The 19,392-nt window shown below is 44.4% G+C and overlaps 1 protein-coding gene across 1 annotated transcript in view; it reads right to left on the bottom strand.

The window, feature by feature from the left end:
- Positions 1–19,392, bottom strand: part of LOC134558168 (contactin-6-like) — a 71,824-nt gene that overhangs the window by 50,020 nt on the left and 2,412 nt on the right. Inside the window, exon 2 of the mRNA XM_063411787.1 lies at positions 5,014–5,109. Within this exon, the coding sequence (XP_063267857.1) occupies positions 5,014–5,109 (96 nt within the window). The remainder of the gene's footprint in view (positions 1–5,013; positions 5,110–19,392) is intronic.

Raw genomic sequence — 19,392 nt, forward strand, 5'->3', positions numbered from 1 at the left:
GCAAGGTAAATAATCTATGTTCAGTTAAATGCTGTCCACACTTGTGGAAGAAATACCTTGTATGTCCCCTCTCCCCAGGTTTCCCCAAACACCGAGGGCTGATACCCCAATGTGCTTTTCCTGCCAGCTGCAATTTTTGCCTTCCTCCTTCCTCAGACCTGCACCAAGGCACCTCTGGGCAATGAAACCACTCCGAGTGCTTGAACCTGACATTTGCATGCCCAGATTTCCATGCCAGGATGGTGTACCCAAGGGAATCTGGAAACAATTTTAAGAATGAGTAATAGAGAGAAAGCAGTTTGGAATTTCTCTGGTGGTGGCCATTACAGAGCTGGAGAAAGCCCTGACCCCCTCTAAGGGCATCCCTGTACCAAGGCTCCAAAAGGGCTCCCAGGAAGGAGCTTTAAAACATTTTATGGCATGGAACCAAAACCCAGACTCCAGCTGTGGAAGCAGGTGAGGCAGCTGAATCCTCTGTGCAAGATAGAATAAAATAAAAATTATTAAACTCTGTGCTACACAGACATTCTTCAGGAGGTCAATCTGTGAATTAATTAATCACTAAAAGAGAACCAGACCTTTTCTGTCCTCATTTCTGTTCTCAGGGGGCTCCAGCTGACTTCATTTTCTGAAGTTTCTCCCTGTCTGCTCCCCACAATTGCTTCAGGGACCATTGATGAATTTTCCCATTTACTGGGAACAAGCACAGGCCCCTCTTAGTCATATTTAAATCCCTTTTCCCCCCAGTATGAGGGATATAAACACTCCCCCTCTCCTAACTGCAGGTTCATCATCATCCATCCGCAGGCCATCCTTGCCTAGAGCCTAATTCAGCTCCACTAAACTCTGGAGAAACCCTAATTTTAATTGACTTCAGTGGGAGTTGGATGAAATCTCAAGAGGAAGGAGCCAAACTTTGGAGAGTGAACTTTTTTTCATGCTTTTAAGGCATAATACCAATAACCTACTGCCTTATTCAGCATCTTTTCTTGGGAAGTTACTACAGCAACAGGTAATAGAGTAGAAAATGCAGAACTGTGTTATAAAATCTTCCATTTGGGGTCACTTGGAATAAATCAGATGAGCAGATCCACTGAATGAGCCAAAAAAAAAAAGGAGAAAAAGCCCTTTGCTCTCACTTCATGGCAGAGCAGGAGTTATTTTATAGGGCTACAACATTAGGGAGTGTTTGTGTGGGGTTTTTTTTAATCCAAGGGAAGTGAGTGTGGTGTCAGTGTCCCTTCTCATCCCAAAAGCTGCTTAATCCACCTCACCTTCCAGGTGGGCAGTTCCTGAGCTTGGCCAGGCTGGAGAGTATCCCCCAGCTCTGTCAGTGCTGAGTTTTCCTTCAGAGCTGGGCTGGGACAGAGGAGCAGCTGATCATCATTCCTGAGACACTGCTCTGGGGATCTGAACCTTTCAGTGCTGCCCCAGCCCGAGCAAATCCAAATTCAAATCTGCAGCAGAGCAGCTCCAGGCTGGGCGCTGGGAGGGGACTCTCCCTCCCTCTGGAGCTGGGGGAAAGCTGGATTAAAGGGGCTCTCAGCCCCTTTCTCTGGGTTCTATGAAGGGACAGACACCTCAAACCCTCCCTTTCAGATGATGCACTTTGTCAAGTGCAGCATTTAATGAAAAACCCAGAAATCAAAGGCTCTTTCCCAGCGCTGCCCATCCCATCCTCTGCACACACCCAGTCTCACGTTTCACTCCTTCCCCAGCCCTCTGCAGGCTGAGAATTCGGAATTTTTATCCCCCAGCAGGTCCACAGGGCTCCCACATCCTTAGGAGTGTTTTGGGGTTTGTTCAGCCTCCCTACAGCAATGTCAGCAGAGAGGAAAGCTCAGAGCCTCCGTCCTGCTCCCAGCCCTGGCAGCTCTTGCACACAAATAAATGCAAATGCAGAATGATCCTGCTGCTCCTAACAAGATTAGCAACTTCCTTAAAGCTCTGCAGGGAGCCAGCTCGGAGGAAACAGCCTTTAGATCAAGCTTCACTTCTAAGGAAATAAATGAACAACAGTCCACCCCACAGTCTTGTGTCAAGTATTACCATTTAGGCAGCAGCTTCTTAAGCACAGGCAGGTCAAGCTCGTGTGTAGCTGCAGAAATTAAAGCTTCTTCCAGCTTCCTCCCTCCGTGCCTTTCCCTACCTCAGAGCTCTCTAAACCCCACTTTTTTTTTTTTTTTCCACTAGTAAAATATTACAGTGTGCTGATTACACCGGGGAAAAGGGTGACCTAAAGGACTTAAAGCAGAGGTGGGATGAGGTTCAGGAACAAATCCAGCCGGACCCCCTGCCCTGCTGAGGCTCTCTAACAAGCAGAGGGATGGAGAGCTGAACTCTGTGAGGTGTGGTAATGAGCCTCATAAATAACCACAGACACTGCACAACTCAGTGAGCAGGGCAGGCCCAGGGAATAAAGGCTTGGGGTGGGTCAGGTAACCTGGGCCAGCCCTGCTCTTGCTTTAAAAACTAATTACAGGCTGTGGTTTTTTTGTTTGTTAGCTGTAATTTTTAATGTCCTAATTGATCCAAGATATAAACTTGGGTGGGTATTTTTTTCTTTCATGCTTCTGTTTGATCAATCCTGAAAGTCCTAATATTAGTTCACAGCAATGTGAAATTCTCTTTTTGTTCTCTGAGATGGTTTAAAGCTGATGTGAAAGCTGCTGGAGCAGCCTTTTTGTACATTTGTTTGTTTGCTGGGTGAGGTTTGTTTATTTGTTTTTGTGGTTTATAGCTGACTAATATATTTTTGTCCTCAATTTAAATGAATCACTCATTTCTCTCGTACAGAAATAGGTTAGCAGTACTCTCAGTTAAGAAACCAGCACACAGGAAAAAAAAAGAAGCAGCACATCTTTCCTTGTCAACTATATTGGAAAATCAAGTTTAATTCCAGCTGAGCTTTAAATAATTTAAATATTGTTGACCATGGACCAACCCTTTTGGTGTCTGGTGAGCAGCAGAGTGTCCTGATGAGCTCTGCAGAGTTTTCCTGTGAGCAGGAGGTTTAACTCCAGTGCTGTGGTGCAGGACCAGACAAAGTTGGCAACGTGAGAAAGAGAAGTGAGACACTTCCCCAGAGACCATAGGTGGTAGCAACACTTCTGCAGCTCTCGTTCCCTCTTCTTGGTGTTATATGGGAGGAATTGAATTAATGAACCCTCCTTGTTTTCCGTTCTATTATTTCTATTCCTCTTCTTCTATTGTTATCCTGGCTTTTAGAGGTTGGCAGGAGGTTTTACCCAGTGCTTCCTATTTCAAATTTCCTATATTAATAGCAGCTGCTTCAAACAACTGCTGTACAGAGAATTCCTGTCTTCCTTCAAGTCATTACATCACAGGAAAGGATCTTTCCCTGCTGGTAGGGCTTATCTTCCAAATTCCTTGACATCTCTCTAATTCCTGACACATTTGAAGCGCTGCACAGAACTCTTGTAATGTGAAGCACAGTTTGTAATCCTTCCTCCTGTAGGTATTGTGAGGTGGAGGCAAGGGTTTCAATTAGAAAAGACTTAAATATACAATCCTTTTCAACAGAAACAACTTCCCAAGCACCTTGAAATAGCCTCTGACGTATCACGGTTCACATCATGTACTTCATCCCCATGGCACGGAATTTTGGCTCCTAAACAGAACATTCAGGGATGACAAAGGGACTCAGGCTCTGCTCTCTGGGGATTTGTTATTGCAGGGATGGATTTTCCAGGCCTGCTGGTCAGCAGCTCCCAGCCCCAGCTGCAGGAACACTCTGGGACAGGCTTTGCTCCTGGGTACCCTTTTGTCACTTCAATTAATCTGGGGGGAGCTCACCTGGTAACTGTTTATTTGCTCTGAATGTTTTCTTCCCCTCCTTCCTATTTGTCAAATCATCATTTTTACCCTGCAGCAGGAGGGAAATAGATAGTTCACTGGCTCCAGGATGGATGTGTTGTCTTTCTGCCTGTCCCACTGATACATTTGAGGAACTCTTCGAAGCTTTTTGTGCCCTTAAGGACCAGGTTTCACTTGTCTCCTTGATTATATCCTCCTTTCATATGGCTGTAAACACCCAGTGAACTGACACTTCCTCTGTCTGTAGGACTGGAGGGGTTTCTATTGATTGATGGAGTTTTCTCCCTCTCTGAAATACTGCATCCTCTTTTACATCACTATTTACCTTCTCCTGGGGGTTTGGCTTATAACTCTGTTTCTTTAAGAAGGATTGAAGACTGCTGGGAGCAGGTCTTGGAAAACTGCAGCTCCTGTGGATGTGTGGTCACTGCTGCCAAAAGCAGGGAGTCAGTCATCCAAGAACTGCTCACCCTTTAAGTCCAGAACAAGCCAATTTGGTAACTATGTCATTGATATTTCCCCTCTATTAATAAATATTTGCATTACTTGGGTAAAATGTTCACCTGGATTTACCCCATCCAGAAAGGAAAATCTCCAGGGTCTTATGGTGAGCATCCCCAAATAATTCATCAGAAAACTCCTTTTCACTCCCCATGTGAAGCACTGACAATTATTATGAAACCTGATCTGGGCCCTGCTTTAATCAGGCAATTCACCTCTCCAGAAGCCCCTTCCAATCTAAATTATTCTCTGATTATCAGGAAGGAATAAAATCAGGGATCCAAGAGCAGAAACCAAACCTTCCTGACAAATCCAATGTGTCTGATGCAGGATTAAATGAGGGCACTAAAGGGGGAAGGAGCCATTCCACGCAGACCTGGAGCAGTTTTGGTGTAGGAAGGATTGCTGAGGGCTGCTTTCCTGCCATTCCATGGGGACCAAAGCCCTGGGATAAGCAGGAATGTCAGCAGAGAGTCTTGGAGACCTTCATGCTGTCCTTGCCGCGTCCCAAGGAATGACAGGTTCTACTCCCCAACAAAAAAAAAGTGAACCTTTCGAAGGAACAACATCCAAATTTTCCATAACCCAGGTGATTGATGCACAAGCAAATTCCAGTGCTAATTCCAGGGGGAATTGTGCCTGTCCTGAGGCAGAGCAGGGCTGTCCTGGCCGTACCTCCGCGGTGCGCCGGAGTCCCGCAGAGCAGGACCACTCCTTGGCCCTCCCTCACCGACACCGGGCTCCTCGGCCTCGTCTCGAAATCCTCCAGGTCTTGGGGGAGAAGGAGAAAACAAGGCCTGGTTATTGTCCATCAGATCCATTCCTAGCTGCATCCCAGCCCATCCCATTGATTAACTCAAGAACCGTCACGGTACTGGACAGCGGAATTTCATTTCATTGAGACATTGTACACAAAAAGAGCTCGTCCAACTCAACACCATGGAATTACAGGATCATTAAGGTGGGAAAAACCTCCCAGATCATCCAGTCCAACCATTACTGAGTCCTTTGGCATGCATAAAATATTTATTCCTACAGCAGTTCTACTGCAACTCTGTATTTACAATTTCTATTTGCAAAGCCAGTCTATTATTCCACAACTTTTTCCAGCATCATTTTTTTGGAACTTGCAAGACTTAATCTACATGAGTTGGAAAAAAAAAAAAAAAAAAAAAGGCATTTTTTAGTGTTTCCTTTTCTGTAGAAATAGAGAACAGCTGTGTTCTATATATACAAGTGATAATTAAAGATCAGCAGGACTCCCACAGAGTGTAGGTTTAAATGATGATAAAAATATGTTGTTTTCTTTAAGATTCTGGTCTGGCCTACACTGGCTGCAGTGCTTGGATGTGTTTTGACTGCTGTGAGCTTTAGCACTGGTTTTAAAGGGGAGGAAGAGGGGACTTTCAGTGGGAAATCTCCTGTCCATGCCCATCTCCCACAGGTGATTTTTATGGCCCTTAATGTCTATTTTCCACCACGTCTAACACCACACTCAATCTGCTGCTTCCTCACGTTTCCACTGAGATATTGAAGAATTATCAGCCTGATTCCCAGTAATTCAATTACAAAACATGACAATAGATGTGTTTTTAAAAAAAGGTTATTTAGTTTTTGATCCAGTTCTCATCCTAATGAGAAGCCTTCCCATTTTCTCAGAGCCATTTGGGAAACGACTTCTCAAAACACATTCAAAATATGCTTTAATACAATAAATATCAGCTTCCCCTTAAACCTCTTTATACCACAGAGCTGTAAACTGCCTGCCCTAAGCTCATTTTATTTACCTTGCTGCAGATTCTTGTTTCAAACAATTGTTCCATTTTTCATCAGCTGAACACCAACCTGAGCCAGAGTTCAATAGAGAGAAACAGCCCTCGTTGGTCAGAGCAATAACGATTACTACCTGTACAGCCTCAGCTATTTATGTCAATATATCAATTTTCTCCCCCTTAGCTGAACTTTACACAGTTAATTTTTCTTTTCCTCCTCTTCATCTCCTGGAAATTGGTCTCCTATGAAGACATTGTCTGCTCAGAGGGGGCTTGGATTGAATTAAGCACCTGTAGCACCTCCTCGTGCTGTCATGGCACAATAGATGGGGCCTGTCAATACAGGGGGAAAGGGTTTTAAACTCTGATGTTCTTTTAATTGCCTGCTGGCTACAGCTCTGCCTTGGATTATGGGTAGTCCAAGAGGGAAAAAAAAAACAACAAAACACAAGAAAGGACAAGAAAAAATAGAAAAAAAATTCATTTGTTTAGTTGTATTCCGTCCTGTAATTCTAAATAAAAGACAAAGTAGTATATGGGCGTAACATGATTAATTAGAGTTTGGCTTCATACTTAGTCCAGTCACTGAATCTGTGGATTTATTTACTCATTTTGAAAATTCCGTCTGAGAAAATTTTCCACATTTTCTTTCTTTCCTGGCAATTGTTTTCTGAGGAAAGAACGGCCATCACCAAATATTTGTGTGGAGAGCTGGTCCCTGGAATTCCTGTCAAGATTTGCTTGGGGTGCCTGCTCTGAGGCTTTGTCCCCTGGGACAAGGGAAAAAAGACTCTCAAATTCTCATATTTATTATATTAATTAAAAAAAATGAAATTAGAAAGGTGCAAAAATCCAGATTTTTTTAGGATTCAAGAATGGTCACAGTTCCCTTTCCTATCTCTTTCCCTCAGCTGCTAATAGGAAACAAATTGCAATTTCTACTTAAAAATAGAGTTAAACTCCCCAAAAAACTCTGGAGCAGCATTGAAAATCTGTGCAGTCTAAGTAATTCTTCCCAATATTTTCACTGCAGGAAATAAGCCTTTTTTTTTTTTTTTCTGAGAACAAAATTTCAGTTATGAGACATCCGAGAAAGGAGGGAGAAAAAAATAAAGGAAGCGCAGTGCAGCAGGAGGAAAAGGTTTTCCTGACAATTGAGAATTAACTGTGTAATACCTCGCTCTGAAATGGGAATAGATTTTGGAAAGTAATGAGCTGCTAGTAGCAATTTTTAGTTTAATGACACAATATGTCATGTTATCAGTTTTACTCTCATTTTAGGTGCTGTGTCACCTGTCCGTGCCTCTCCATTAAAACCATGACAAGTGTCCCTGACTTGAATAATTAAAAGCAGGAGGATGAGAGCTCTTAGGGAGCTGTTTTATAGGGAGCAGGACCATGGAATAATGGGATTGTTTGGGTTGGAAGGGACCTTGAAGCTCATCCAGCCCTACCCCTGAGACATCTCCACTGTCCCAGGCTGCTCCAAGCCCTGTCCAACCTGGCCTTGGACACTTCCAGGGATGGGGCAACCACAATTTCTCAGGGCACCCTCTACCAAAGCCTCCCCACCCTCACAGGGAACAGTTTTTTCCCAATATCCCACCTAAACCCACTCCCTTTCAGTTGAATCCATGTAGGGAAGAAGTTGGCTGTGCCTTTTTAATCTCCACTTTTCAACCTTGAGGATCCAAATCCGTTGGCAGGGGTTTGGGCTCTTTCATGGCTTGTTTGTAGTTGTGTTACACAAAGCAACTCAGATTTTCCAGTGCAGGAGAGGAGATTTCCATCCCTTTGTGCTTATTAATCATAGGTATAAAAAAAGCAGTTGTGGAGGCACATAAATCATCATTTAATCTCTTCATCTCACCCATGACAGGGATAAATATGCAATATCCTTATTTAACCCAATTTTTAAAGACCTTTAGGAAAAGACATTTTCTTTAAAGAATACATTCCACTGCTTAACTCTGAGATCTTCATCACTCTGCATCCTTTGGAAACCCTCACCTCCCCAAAATTTCACAAGCCAAACCAGAAATGATCTTTTGCTTTGATTGATTTTGATAGATAATTGTACAAAGTGAATTTATTCAGTGCCTCTCTCTGTAATAAGGAATCATTGAAGAACAAAAGAACCCCGAATCTCTCAAAGAGCAAACCAAGGCAAAAGAGATTAAGAGAATTCATTATTAGAGTTGGTGTTGCTTCTGTTTTCATTTTTATTGGACTCTTCCTCCGGGCAGGCAGCATCTCCCATGGAATATTGTGACATCTCATTCAAATGTGTTCAATAATGAGCTATAAAATAATCTCCTTTTGCTTTGCAGTCCAGGTGGATGAGAGAGGGAAGAGGTGGACCCTCAGAAATAATTTTTGTCTTTGCTGCAAAGATATCTCCATTTTCCAACCTCTGGGGTTGTATTTTCAATGATTTACTGCAATTCAAGATGTGTTAAGTGTATGTATGTAGAGAAAAAAAATACCTGATTATACAAGTACAGATATTCTACTTTGTTCTTGTTATTCTGAAATTCTGGCTGCTGTCAAAACCCCTTCTCCTTGCCCTGGGTGTTCATTGACACCAAGAGAGCACAACCACTGTGTTCTTGCAGCTCCTGTTCCCTAGCACAGCTCTGTAACGTAACATGACATAACCTAATAAAGCAGAATGTTGCTTGTCAAAAAGAGTATCAACTAAGAAGGCTAAGATCAGGTGTTTGGCACACATTTAGATTGCTAATATGCACTTAGGAATAAGATGACTATTTAACAGATGGTATATTTGCTAACTTCAGTGTTTCTGCAGAGATCTATAAATAAATTATCACCTAGTTCCTACATAATTCCTTTCATTCTTTGTCTGTATTTATCTCACTTGAAGAACAACGAGTTCCCTCACACTCCATTGCTCTCTCAGCTGCGAGTTTTAACAAAAAAAACCCCTTTTTTTTCCCCCAGATCTGTGCACGTTGGCAGAGTGCTCTTGGTGGAGCAGGAATAATCAGTTGGATGTGATAATGAGGTCGTGGAGGCAAAATGCTCAGATGCACAAGTGATGCTTCCCAGGGAGGAGTGGGAATGTGAGGACTCAGCTGTCTCCGAGGAGGGGCTGTGCTCTCAGACCCCAAACATACGGCCCGGGGTGGGGTGGGGTCAGGGAATGGCACGGATTGCTCCAACAGGGAGCAGGAATTCTTGAGGTGCTGCAGGCTGTCAGCTCCTGGCTGGGAATGAAGGGAGGAATGGGGAGGAGGAAGGGGTCAGAGCGTTTTTCTCCTGGTCTAACCCAGCTTTTTCCACTGGGCGACTAAAGTTCCTCAGAGGGCTCAGTGATGCATTGGGGTAGTTTGCATGGATTAGGTAAGCATCTACAGTCTGTCAACTAAACACAGAGACTGAGAGGCCCTTTGGAGTTAATCTTGGGATAAGTAGATTAAACATGGTTTTCTTGCATTTCCTTCCACCCCTATCTTAACAAATTTTGACAGAGGGATGGGGTGCAGGTGGTTGAGCATGTAAATAACCTGTAATTCTGTCACGGAATTACAGGAGGTTTGGGTTGGAAGGACCTTAATGTGGGCCCGATTTTCTGAAGCCTGAGAATTGCTGGCTTTTCCCAAGAGAAAGTTTTCAGCACTTTCTCCTTTCTCAGGCAGCTTTGCGTAAATAACTTTTCTTCCCATAACATTTCCTGGGCAAACAATATCCCTTTCCCATAACAGCCTCTCTCCCAGGTGTTGTTTGTGTTCCTTAACCAGTGGAGAGGGGTGTCCGTGTTGTGGACCAGTGGTGTCTTTTGAGTGCATCGTGTTATAAAAAGGCTGAAAGGAATTGTAATAAAGCCTTCTAAAGATGTCCTTCTACTGCTGGAGTCAAGCATCTTTATTTTCTGTCTAATTGTGACACCTTAAAGCCCATCAGTACCACCCCTGCCATGGGCAGGGACACATCCCACTATCCCAGGGTGCTCCAAGCCCCATCTAGCTTGCCTTTATCCTGATTTATGGCCTGAAACTCTTCCAGGTAGATTTTAAACAGAATAAAACCAGAGGCTGAAAAGAACATCAGTGTTGGATGAAGGTGACCATCGGTGTCACTTTGCTGAGCACAAACCTGCCAGTGAGAGAAGCAAACCCAGGCTGGGTGAGGTGTTTGCCTCAGAAAATGGCCTCTGGAGACAGAAACAAAATGGAAGTGATGGACAGAAATGTTTCCTGCTGAAGCACTTCTGTTAATTAATTGGTTAATTAACAGGTTCAGCCTGTTATTTTTGCCTTAATGTTTTAAAGCTCATAATAATAGAGAGAATCATAAATCCCAGAGTGCTTTGGGTTTGAACCTGTCCTGTTCCTCCCCCTGCCGTGGGCAGAGACACCTTCCCCTGACCAGGTAGCTCCAAGAACCATCCAGTTTCTGGCTTCTCATTAATACATTTATTCTAATTTCCCCACCACCGCTGTTACCCACACATCTGGGGCTTTTGTTTGTTTTATTTTAATATAAAACTGTCTTACAGGTATCACAGCAGCTTTTTTAACCACACAACAGAGTGACAGGTCAGTTTTCCTGGGATTAGGGAACTGCTTCTTAAATATGCAGGGTAAGAACAAAAACCGAGTCACCAGCAGCAACTCATTCATTTCAACCTCCCAATCATGTGTTTGAAACTCCTGAACCTGCTCAGGGACATCCAAACCCATTCATTCCAAACCAGCCCATCTTAAGAAGGAGCATAGAACTTCTCCAAGGAAACCAGGGAAACTTGGGTGTTTTAATATATGAAATTGTTACAGGCAATTAGAGAAACTCCAATTTATCACCTTGCATAATTACCACAGTTCATCTGAATTAATGTGATTTCATGCTTTCTTGAACTTTTGATTTCCCCCCCCCCCCATAAATGTTTTGTCATTACATAATCCCAAATATAATGGTTGTAATTACTTGGTATTGAAATGTGCAATGAATGTTAAGGCACGAGGAGTAAGAGCTCCTTACAAATTAGCCACGCTCCTGAGGACAAATCAATACAATTCCTCACATTTCCACGTGCCTGTGTCAAATTGTGATAGATCACTTCTGCTCCCTCCCTTTTTTTCTCTGTGTCTCTTATTGCCTGTGATATATTGCAACAGGAGAGGTGTTCCTGCAGTGATGCAGCACAACAGGAATTTCAAAACAGGGAAAGGGGCTACAAAGGACAAGCTCAGCATTTTCCCAAGGAAGCTCCTGGTTATGATTTGCTGGGAATATTTCCAGCACCTTCTTTTGCTCTGGCTGTAATGAATTAAGGGCCCCATTTGGGTCTGAATTTGGTGCCTGAGTCAGAGAATTGAGGTATGTTCTAACTACAGATAATAAAGATGAAACCTAGTGAATCTTTTAAATTATCTCAAATTCTGGAAGGCTGCATACTTCCAGATTTTGGGTTTGTCTTCTCTCACATCAAGGAAGCCCCCAAAAATTTGGGGTTAAAGCCCTTTTAGCTACAGTTTGTGCCTATCCAGACTACCCCAGACCCCTCCCGGACATCAATCCCTGTTTTTTGCTTCTCCTCAGTAATTTTGTACTGAATTCCCTTGTAGGAGATGAGCACCAGCCTCTTGCAGCCTGGATACTACAGGGTGTGTTATGGAAATATCCTCCTTTCTCCAAGTGTCTCCCAAAGGGATGGCTAATCTCCTTCCCTACAACTTCCACTGCAAAGTAAACTCTCTTTTTCAGCTTTCCAAACTGCACTAAACTTGCTGAACAAACCCTCTGACAGTTCCTTTGTCTTGATAATACTGTCAATACATTAATCTTTTCCCGTTAGCATCTAATCTCAATTTTTTAAATGTTCTAATTGATTTTCTATGAATTCAATGCAGAGATTAAGAGCGGTGTTATCTCTAATTAAGGTGTCTGAAAGCCGCTTAGTATTTCCCATTTCCTGCCTTTTAAATACTTGGATTTTCTCCTCAACACCTGCTGAATTCTCCTTCTCCATTTGAAGCACTCGTGAGCCTTTAACATCCCAGGTCTGGAAGATTTGGAGCTGAGGACCAGCCTGGGCAATGCCTGAGTGTCTCCTTTCACCAGGTTAAAAATCCACTGGAATTCCCAGTTTTGTTCTCATTTCCACCTTAGAGGAACACCACATCCCAGTGTGGGTAAAGGGAAATCTGCCCTGTCCCCCAAAACTCCCTGATGCAGCTGCTTATCAAAAAGAGAAGGAAAACCACAATCACTGTGTCCTGTCCTTCTCCAGAGCTGTGTAATCATCCAAGGACCTCCATCAGCGCTTCTTTATTTAGTTAAATTACTTTGGAGCTTCCAAGGGAAAGGACCTGTAATTTACACTTCAGGATGAACGCAGGCCCCGGGTCCTCAATTCAGCTTAAATGATCTCAATGGCCAATCCAGGCACTAATTTTCAAGGTGGGGAACAATAATTCCTGCCACAGTCTGATTGTCTTATTCAATTAAGGAGTGAAAATGCCCTTTACAAAGTAATATCAAGCTTCTCTAGAGGAGAAAAGTGGAAGGTCACAATTAAATTAAAGAGGGAGTGTGAGGTGAGGGTGGGGGAAAACCTGGCTTGATTTTTGTTCGTGCACCAAGAAACCCAGAGCACAGAAACATATGCTGGGAAGCCGTAGAGCTGATCTACATCTGGCCTTTGTTATTTTTTCGCCTGCTTTTACAGAGTTAGCAGCATAAAATATTCACTTTCTCTTCTGAGCTGAGCACAGGGCTTGCTCTGAGCAGTGAGTGTTGACACAGCCTTGGGGCTCCTGCTCCAGAGCCCATCTGCAGGCCGGAGGCACAGCTGAGGAGCTGCCCCTCTCCCAGGGAGGGGCACACAGGGAGTATTTGTTCAATATTTTATATTCCTGAACAGTTTTCTCACTTGTCACGGCGCAGTTCATTTGTCACCTGTCATCGCCAGAGTCACTTCGCTGTCTGCAGGAGTTTTCTGCAGATTGGAGGGCTCTTAAAGACAGATTTCTCTTCCTGGGCTGAACCTCAAGGGTTGGATTTATCCCTGCCACGACTTCACTGATTCCTGACTTCCATGGGAGACTGCCCTGGCTGCTGTGGCAAATGTCCTTTTGGCAAGGGGGTTAATTCTTACCCAGACCCTCTTCTTCTTCATATTCCCCACTGCTCCCAGAAAAACCTGTCTTTAACTACGTGGAGATGGTTCAGGAACATCTCCCTTCCCTCAGACCTTGTGCCTGGGGTCACCCTCGTCCTGCAGGAGGGACCTCTTGCATCCCTGCCCTAGGTTCTGATGGATACAGTCCCACTTCAGGCCATTAATTCTCTTTTATAATGTTTCTACCAACAAAATTATAATCAAGGCTCATAATACATCCAATAAAAATGGCAAGGAAGAGAGGAAAAGTGGCAAGGAAGGGAGAGCTCTCACACACTGCTGACAATGTCTGTGCTTGTTTCAGCCCTCCCCAAATTCCTGCTCAGAATTACTTCTTGTAGAATTACCCTGAATTACCCCCAGCCCCTTCTTTACCTCCTTCATTCCATCTGCAAAAAAGCCCTCAAAGAATTCCTTCCAATGGGAATTTCCAGATTTACCCGAGCGACTGATGCAGGGGATTTTTGGATGTGAATCTTGTCAGTGGGATTTCAGGTGTAGGTTACACTGTTTGCTCTTGCTGTAGCATTTAGAAATGGATATTTACAGCTCAGTGCATTCTCTGTGCCAGATGTGGTTCTGCTGTTGAGAAAAGCAACGTCTGTGGCCTCATTCCTTCACTCCATGAGGAGTCCAAATGTTACAGGCTGTTCCTCCTTCTCCAACATCAGCTACAGAATAGACAACTTTATCTCCTACCTTAAAACATCACACAGGATCAGCCCTCACTGCAAAAATAACTGATCAATTCATTTCATTGTTTTATTAGGAAAAAAGCCAATCATTTATTCCAAATAATTTAGTGGTTTTTTTCCCTTGCAGACCTCCACCATGACTTCTTTTGTCACACCAAAAAAATGAAGGATCTCATGTGAACATCATGGATATTTCACTCAATAATTTATTGGAATCTACATCATCTTGTCTGTAATGAAAGGAGAGCAGATAAAATAGCAAATCACCCAGACTGCAAACATAGACTGGTTTTATCCTTCCCAAGTATTAAATTTTATCAATCAGAATCTATCAGCTTCAGGACCTGTGGATGCTTTGTTCCCCACCATATCTCAATCACATATATTGCTTTTCCAATACAACTGGCAATGGGTTGATTTAGGATAAACACTTTTAAAGGACCTAAAGAAGAGTAATATAGAACCAAGATAATCTTCAAATACTTCTGTGTTCCCTATTACTGCTTTTATCTGCCTGGTTCACTGCCTGTAATGCTCCTTACAACCTCTCTGCAATGTAGATCTCTGTTTCACAGATAAAAAACCTCCTTTTATAATGAAAGTCTAAGGAACTAACCTGGAATAAAGCAGCTTTAACCAAGTGCTGATAGAGCAGAGCCTTGAACACAGTGGTTAAGTACTCTGAGAGAGATGCTTAAACCATTGGAGGGGGAGAAAAGTGGAATTTCTGATGTGCCTGGTCGGTTACAACAAAAAATAAACAGGGAATGTTGCTCCCATCAGCTTCAGGACGTGTTTAACAGGAGAGAGGAGGCTGTGACAGCACTTGGAGTCAGTGGACATCACACAGGCTCTGAGAATGCAGAGCAGACTAAAAGAGGGAAAATTCAGAAAGCAAACCCCCTTCCTTGTGGAGATACACCCATATCTTCTGCTTTTAAGATTCCAAGCTGTTCTTTGTGTCTTCAGGAACGTCAGGAGATTTGCATAATCCTATTCTTGTGATATCAGAGCTTTAAAATAGAAGCTCTGTTATCACCCTGCCTTGTCCTGTCAGCAGGCAGGTGAAACCCTCCCAGGCTCCCTGCTCCATCACTGCTGAGTCGTGGTTCCTGCTTTTCCCGGAGCCCTTGAGAGGCTCTGTGTGCACAGAATCCTGCAAAGAAATAAACGCTGGGAAGCTCAGCTGGGAAGATGAGCTGAGCGTGGTGAGGTCTTGCAGCAGTTTTGGTCTTGCAGTGATTAAATTGCTTCACTTTAGAGGGTCCTCTGCGTGTGTTCTGCTCAAAGGGGCCTTGAAGGAGGCCCAGTGCCCTGATTTGGGGTGGGTAGAGCAGGGTAGTGACCCCTTAGAGACCCCTCCCTGCTGGAACCGGCCCAGAGGAGGCCACCAGGTTGATCAGAGGGCTGGAGCACTCCTCCTGTGAAGACAGCTGGGAGAGTTTGGGCTGACATTCCTCACAACAATGGCTCTCACCAGGTTTTTCCTGATTTTCTGAGGAAACTCTTGTGAAGTAAAGGGGCAGAAAAAGGAAAACATGCCTGAGGCTGCTGTGTCTGCTCCATGGAGAGCGTCCATTAAGCAAAGACCTTGGTGTGGTCTCCTGCCACAGGAACTGCTGCAGAGAGAGCTGGGCCATTGGCACAGAGTGTCCATAACAATCAGAAGTGATAAATGAAAGTTCTCTTTCTTTTCACTCCAAGCAGAATTTTGACAAAATAAAGGGTTTATTTCATTCTCCCAGAACCTGGCCCTCAGCTCCCCACAGCAGGGAGGGTGGCTGCTGCTGCTGCTGCAGTGACATTGGATTCTACCTGTGCTTAGAAGTCCAGAAGGCAATTTTGAGCTGTGAGCCTGTGACATATGGAAGAGATGACAGCAGCACTTCCATCCTCCAGGCAGGATCGATCCACTGCAAGTGCTCCCACTGCACGTTGCATTTTTTCCTCACCCACTGAAGGGAAGATGCAGACTGGGAGGTGTTATAGGATCACCAGGAGGGCTGTGCAAAGGAAATTTTTGTGGCTGATTCTCCACATATCTGAGTTGAGATGTGTTTCTGCATCAGAGGAAGGTGTCCCTGCCTGTGGAAGTGGGGTTGGAATGAGATGAGCTTTAAGGTCCCTCCCAAACCAGTCTCGGATTCTATAGAAGGCCACCCTTTTAAAAAAGAGACACATAGGGTCAGAGCATTACTCAGCATGTGGAGGGCAGAGAGTGGTGCTGGAACGAGGATAGAGACTGAGAGAATTGGGATTGAGCCTGGAGAGGAGAAGATTTGGGGTGACCTCACTGTGGCCTTCCAGAGCCTGAAGGGAGCTACAAGAAAGATGGAGAGAGACTTTGGAAAAGGTCCTGAAGAGACAAGACAAGGGGGAATGGCTTCAAACTCACAGAGGGCAGGGTTAGATGGGATATTGGGAAGAAAATCCTCCCTGTGTGGGTGGGGAGGCCCTGGCACAGGGTGCTCAGAGCAGCTGTGGCTGCCCCTGGATCCCTGGCAGTGCCCAAGGCCAGGTTGGACACTGGGGCTGGAGCAGCCTGGAACAGTAAAAGGTGGCAGAGAGTCGAACTGGATGATCTTAAATGTCCCTTCCAACCAGGCCATTCCATGATTCTCTGTGGATAGAGACAAGTCTATGGCTTTACCTGATATATCCCTCAAGGGAAAAAGGAATTCAGAAAACCAAGTCAAACTTTTGGGGGTGTATTTTGTACTTTTGACGATGTCCTTTTCCTGGCACTGGCAAGCTGAGCTCTCCCTCCTTGCTGCTCCTCAGTTATGAGCTGGTCACCCCTGAGCGCCTGCTGGGCACTGAGCTGAGCAGTTCCTGCCTCCTTTTGAGAAGGACAGGCACTGCCAGAGTTCATTCCTGCAAGCCTGATCAGTATTCCAGCCCTCATGTGCTGTGATGAATTAACAATCAGCTTAAAGACCCAGAGAGCTTTACTCCAGGTGGTAGTTACAACAGCTAGCACACCTTTTAATCAAATACAATTGTTACAGAGGGATTTCTGGACACACACAGCACCACAACACAACCCAGCCAGGAGTGTAGGTGCCATTTAGCCTTAAATTCATGCATGTCCAGACTTTGCAAATTCAGCCTATCTGATCCAAGCCTATTGATTTTTCCATTTTCTGTTTCAAAGCATACACTGCCAGTGAAAAGGGTTATGACATCCTGAGGCTGCTGGATTGCTTTGTGATGTTTCTGTAATTTGTGTGCACTCGAAGGTAAATAACACGATGAAGTAATCAGATGAAAAGTGGGCTTTCATGCTGGCTGAGCATCTCCCAGCCAGCCCCTCCAACAGGGCTCTGCTAAAGCTCAGCCTGACACCATCCAGCAAACACTAAATGGGTTTGATTTGGTTTAATGTATTCCTCCCTGAAATGGTTAAATGCTAATGATGGACTGTTATTTTTGTGTTTCAGAATGGCAGAAGCTCAGTCCAGGAGGAATTATTGCCTCTAATTTGTTATTTCAGCAAAACTGTGTCTTCTGTCTCTGACAAAAAGCACATGGAAGCTCTTGGGAGCTGCAGGTTTCATTCCAAGTGCTCCAGCACTGTCACTCTCAGCCACACTGCTGTGAGCACATCAGCACTGGCCAATGTGGGAGGGTGGCAGTGCCAGGAAAATGCTGCTGAGAATAAGCACCAAGCAAAACCCTTGGGCACTACTTTGATAACCAGGAGGGTGTGATTAGAGGCCAAAAACTCCAAGGAGAAATTCTTCCTGGGTCTGGAGCCTTGTGGGGAACTTTAAAATAGGGGATCTAATGGCTCCAATGTGTGCCCTCCTATGGTTATGCTGGTTATGAGCAAAGTGACCAGTTCTAGGCATGAAATGAGATTGTTGTCATTGTTTCTCAGAATTTCAGGTCTGAGAAAGCTGCAATCATCGTGACTTATATCAAGGGTACAATAATTTGACTGAGAATCTAATTTAAGGTCCCTAAGCAACAAGATGCTTTCAATTAATACTGGATTTCCCGGGTTTACGCCCTGAATAATTATGAACTAGGTTTGCATTTGATTCTTTTTCATTGTGGAGTCCTTTTTTATTCTAGTTTGTTTAATTGCACTTCTTGTTTCTCCTGCATATCCTTTAATGCCTCTGCTATAGTTGTTTTTGAGAGCTATAAGACCAAGTAACAGGCCTGGACAGGCTGTTTCCTGCAGCCTGTTACGGGGATTTCCCTCAAGACCAGTTGTTTGCACACAGTTATTTTTGCTTAAAACTGAGGAAATAATTAAAGCAAATCCCCTGTGTGCCTTGGGAGAAAGTTCTGGTTGAAGCCATACTGAAGCAGTTTTCCCTAACAGGTTTTTTGTTTGTGTTTCTTTCAAGGCATGAAATGTCTTAAACAAAAATGCCTTCAGAAAAATTTCATCACTGAAAGAGTGGCCAAGCTTTGGAACTGGCTGCTCATGGAAGTGATGGAGTCCCCATCCTTGGAAATGTTCAAAAAATGAGTAGGTGCTGTGTTTTGTGATGTGGTTTATGAGCAGGGGGAGATGGGGCAAAGGCTGGACGTGATGATCTCAAAGGTCTTTTCCAACCCTGTTAATTCTGTGATTCCGTGATTCAAGATGGAAAAGACCTCCCACCTATGACCTAACCCCACCTTATGATGGTGTGTGCCTCATTCAGAATTCTTTTTAAACACCTCCAGGACGGTGACTCCACCACCTCCCTGGACAGCCATTCCAGTGCCCAACCACTCCTTCTGTGAAGAACTTTTTCCCCTTTTTCCCCAGCCTAAACTTCCCCTGGCATAGCTTAAAGCCGTGTCCTCTGCTGATTCTGTGACTCTCAGTTGTGTAAAGCTGAAGGAAAAGCTCTCCTGTCCTCATCCCTCCCCTCAAGCTGACTCAGGCCTGCTTCCAAGATGAACTTCCCAAGGCTTTGACTTCCCTTTAGGCTGGCCTAAAGTGTTCCAGGTGACCTTGTGTTGGGTGTCAGCACTGTCCTGGAAGGGGAAAAGCCCTGTGGGTGCCAGGCCGTGACTCCAGGCTGCCGGACAAGGACCCTGCTCCTGTGTTTGGCTCTGGCCGCACAAACCGCGGCCTGACACCAAAGCTTTACAACAACTTCCACCTCGACAGCTCCAGCTCCTGCAAAACACACGTTTTGCTCCAAATGTGCTGCTGGAGGGGAGCAGGAGACGTGCAGGGTTGATGGGGAGCTTTCAGGTTTATTTATGACAAAACAACCCCTGTGCAGGAAGCGGGGATGCCGAGGGCCTGCCATCCTCGCGTCCCGCTGATGCATTTCCCTGCTCCCTCTCCCTGACGCTGTCTCTCATTTTCAGCTTGTAACTTTAATAATCTATGCCACTGCCTTCTGTACAATATTCCTCCTGCAGCTTTCCTTTGACAGCTCTGGTTTTAATAGAGGATAAGCACCAAACTCCAGCTGAATCTGAAGGCATA

The sequence above is a fragment of the Prinia subflava genome, chromosome 14, assembly GCF_021018805.1.
Source record: "Prinia subflava isolate CZ2003 ecotype Zambia chromosome 14, Cam_Psub_1.2, whole genome shotgun sequence".
In the NCBI taxonomy this organism is placed as follows: domain Eukaryota; kingdom Metazoa; phylum Chordata; class Aves; order Passeriformes; family Cisticolidae; genus Prinia; species Prinia subflava.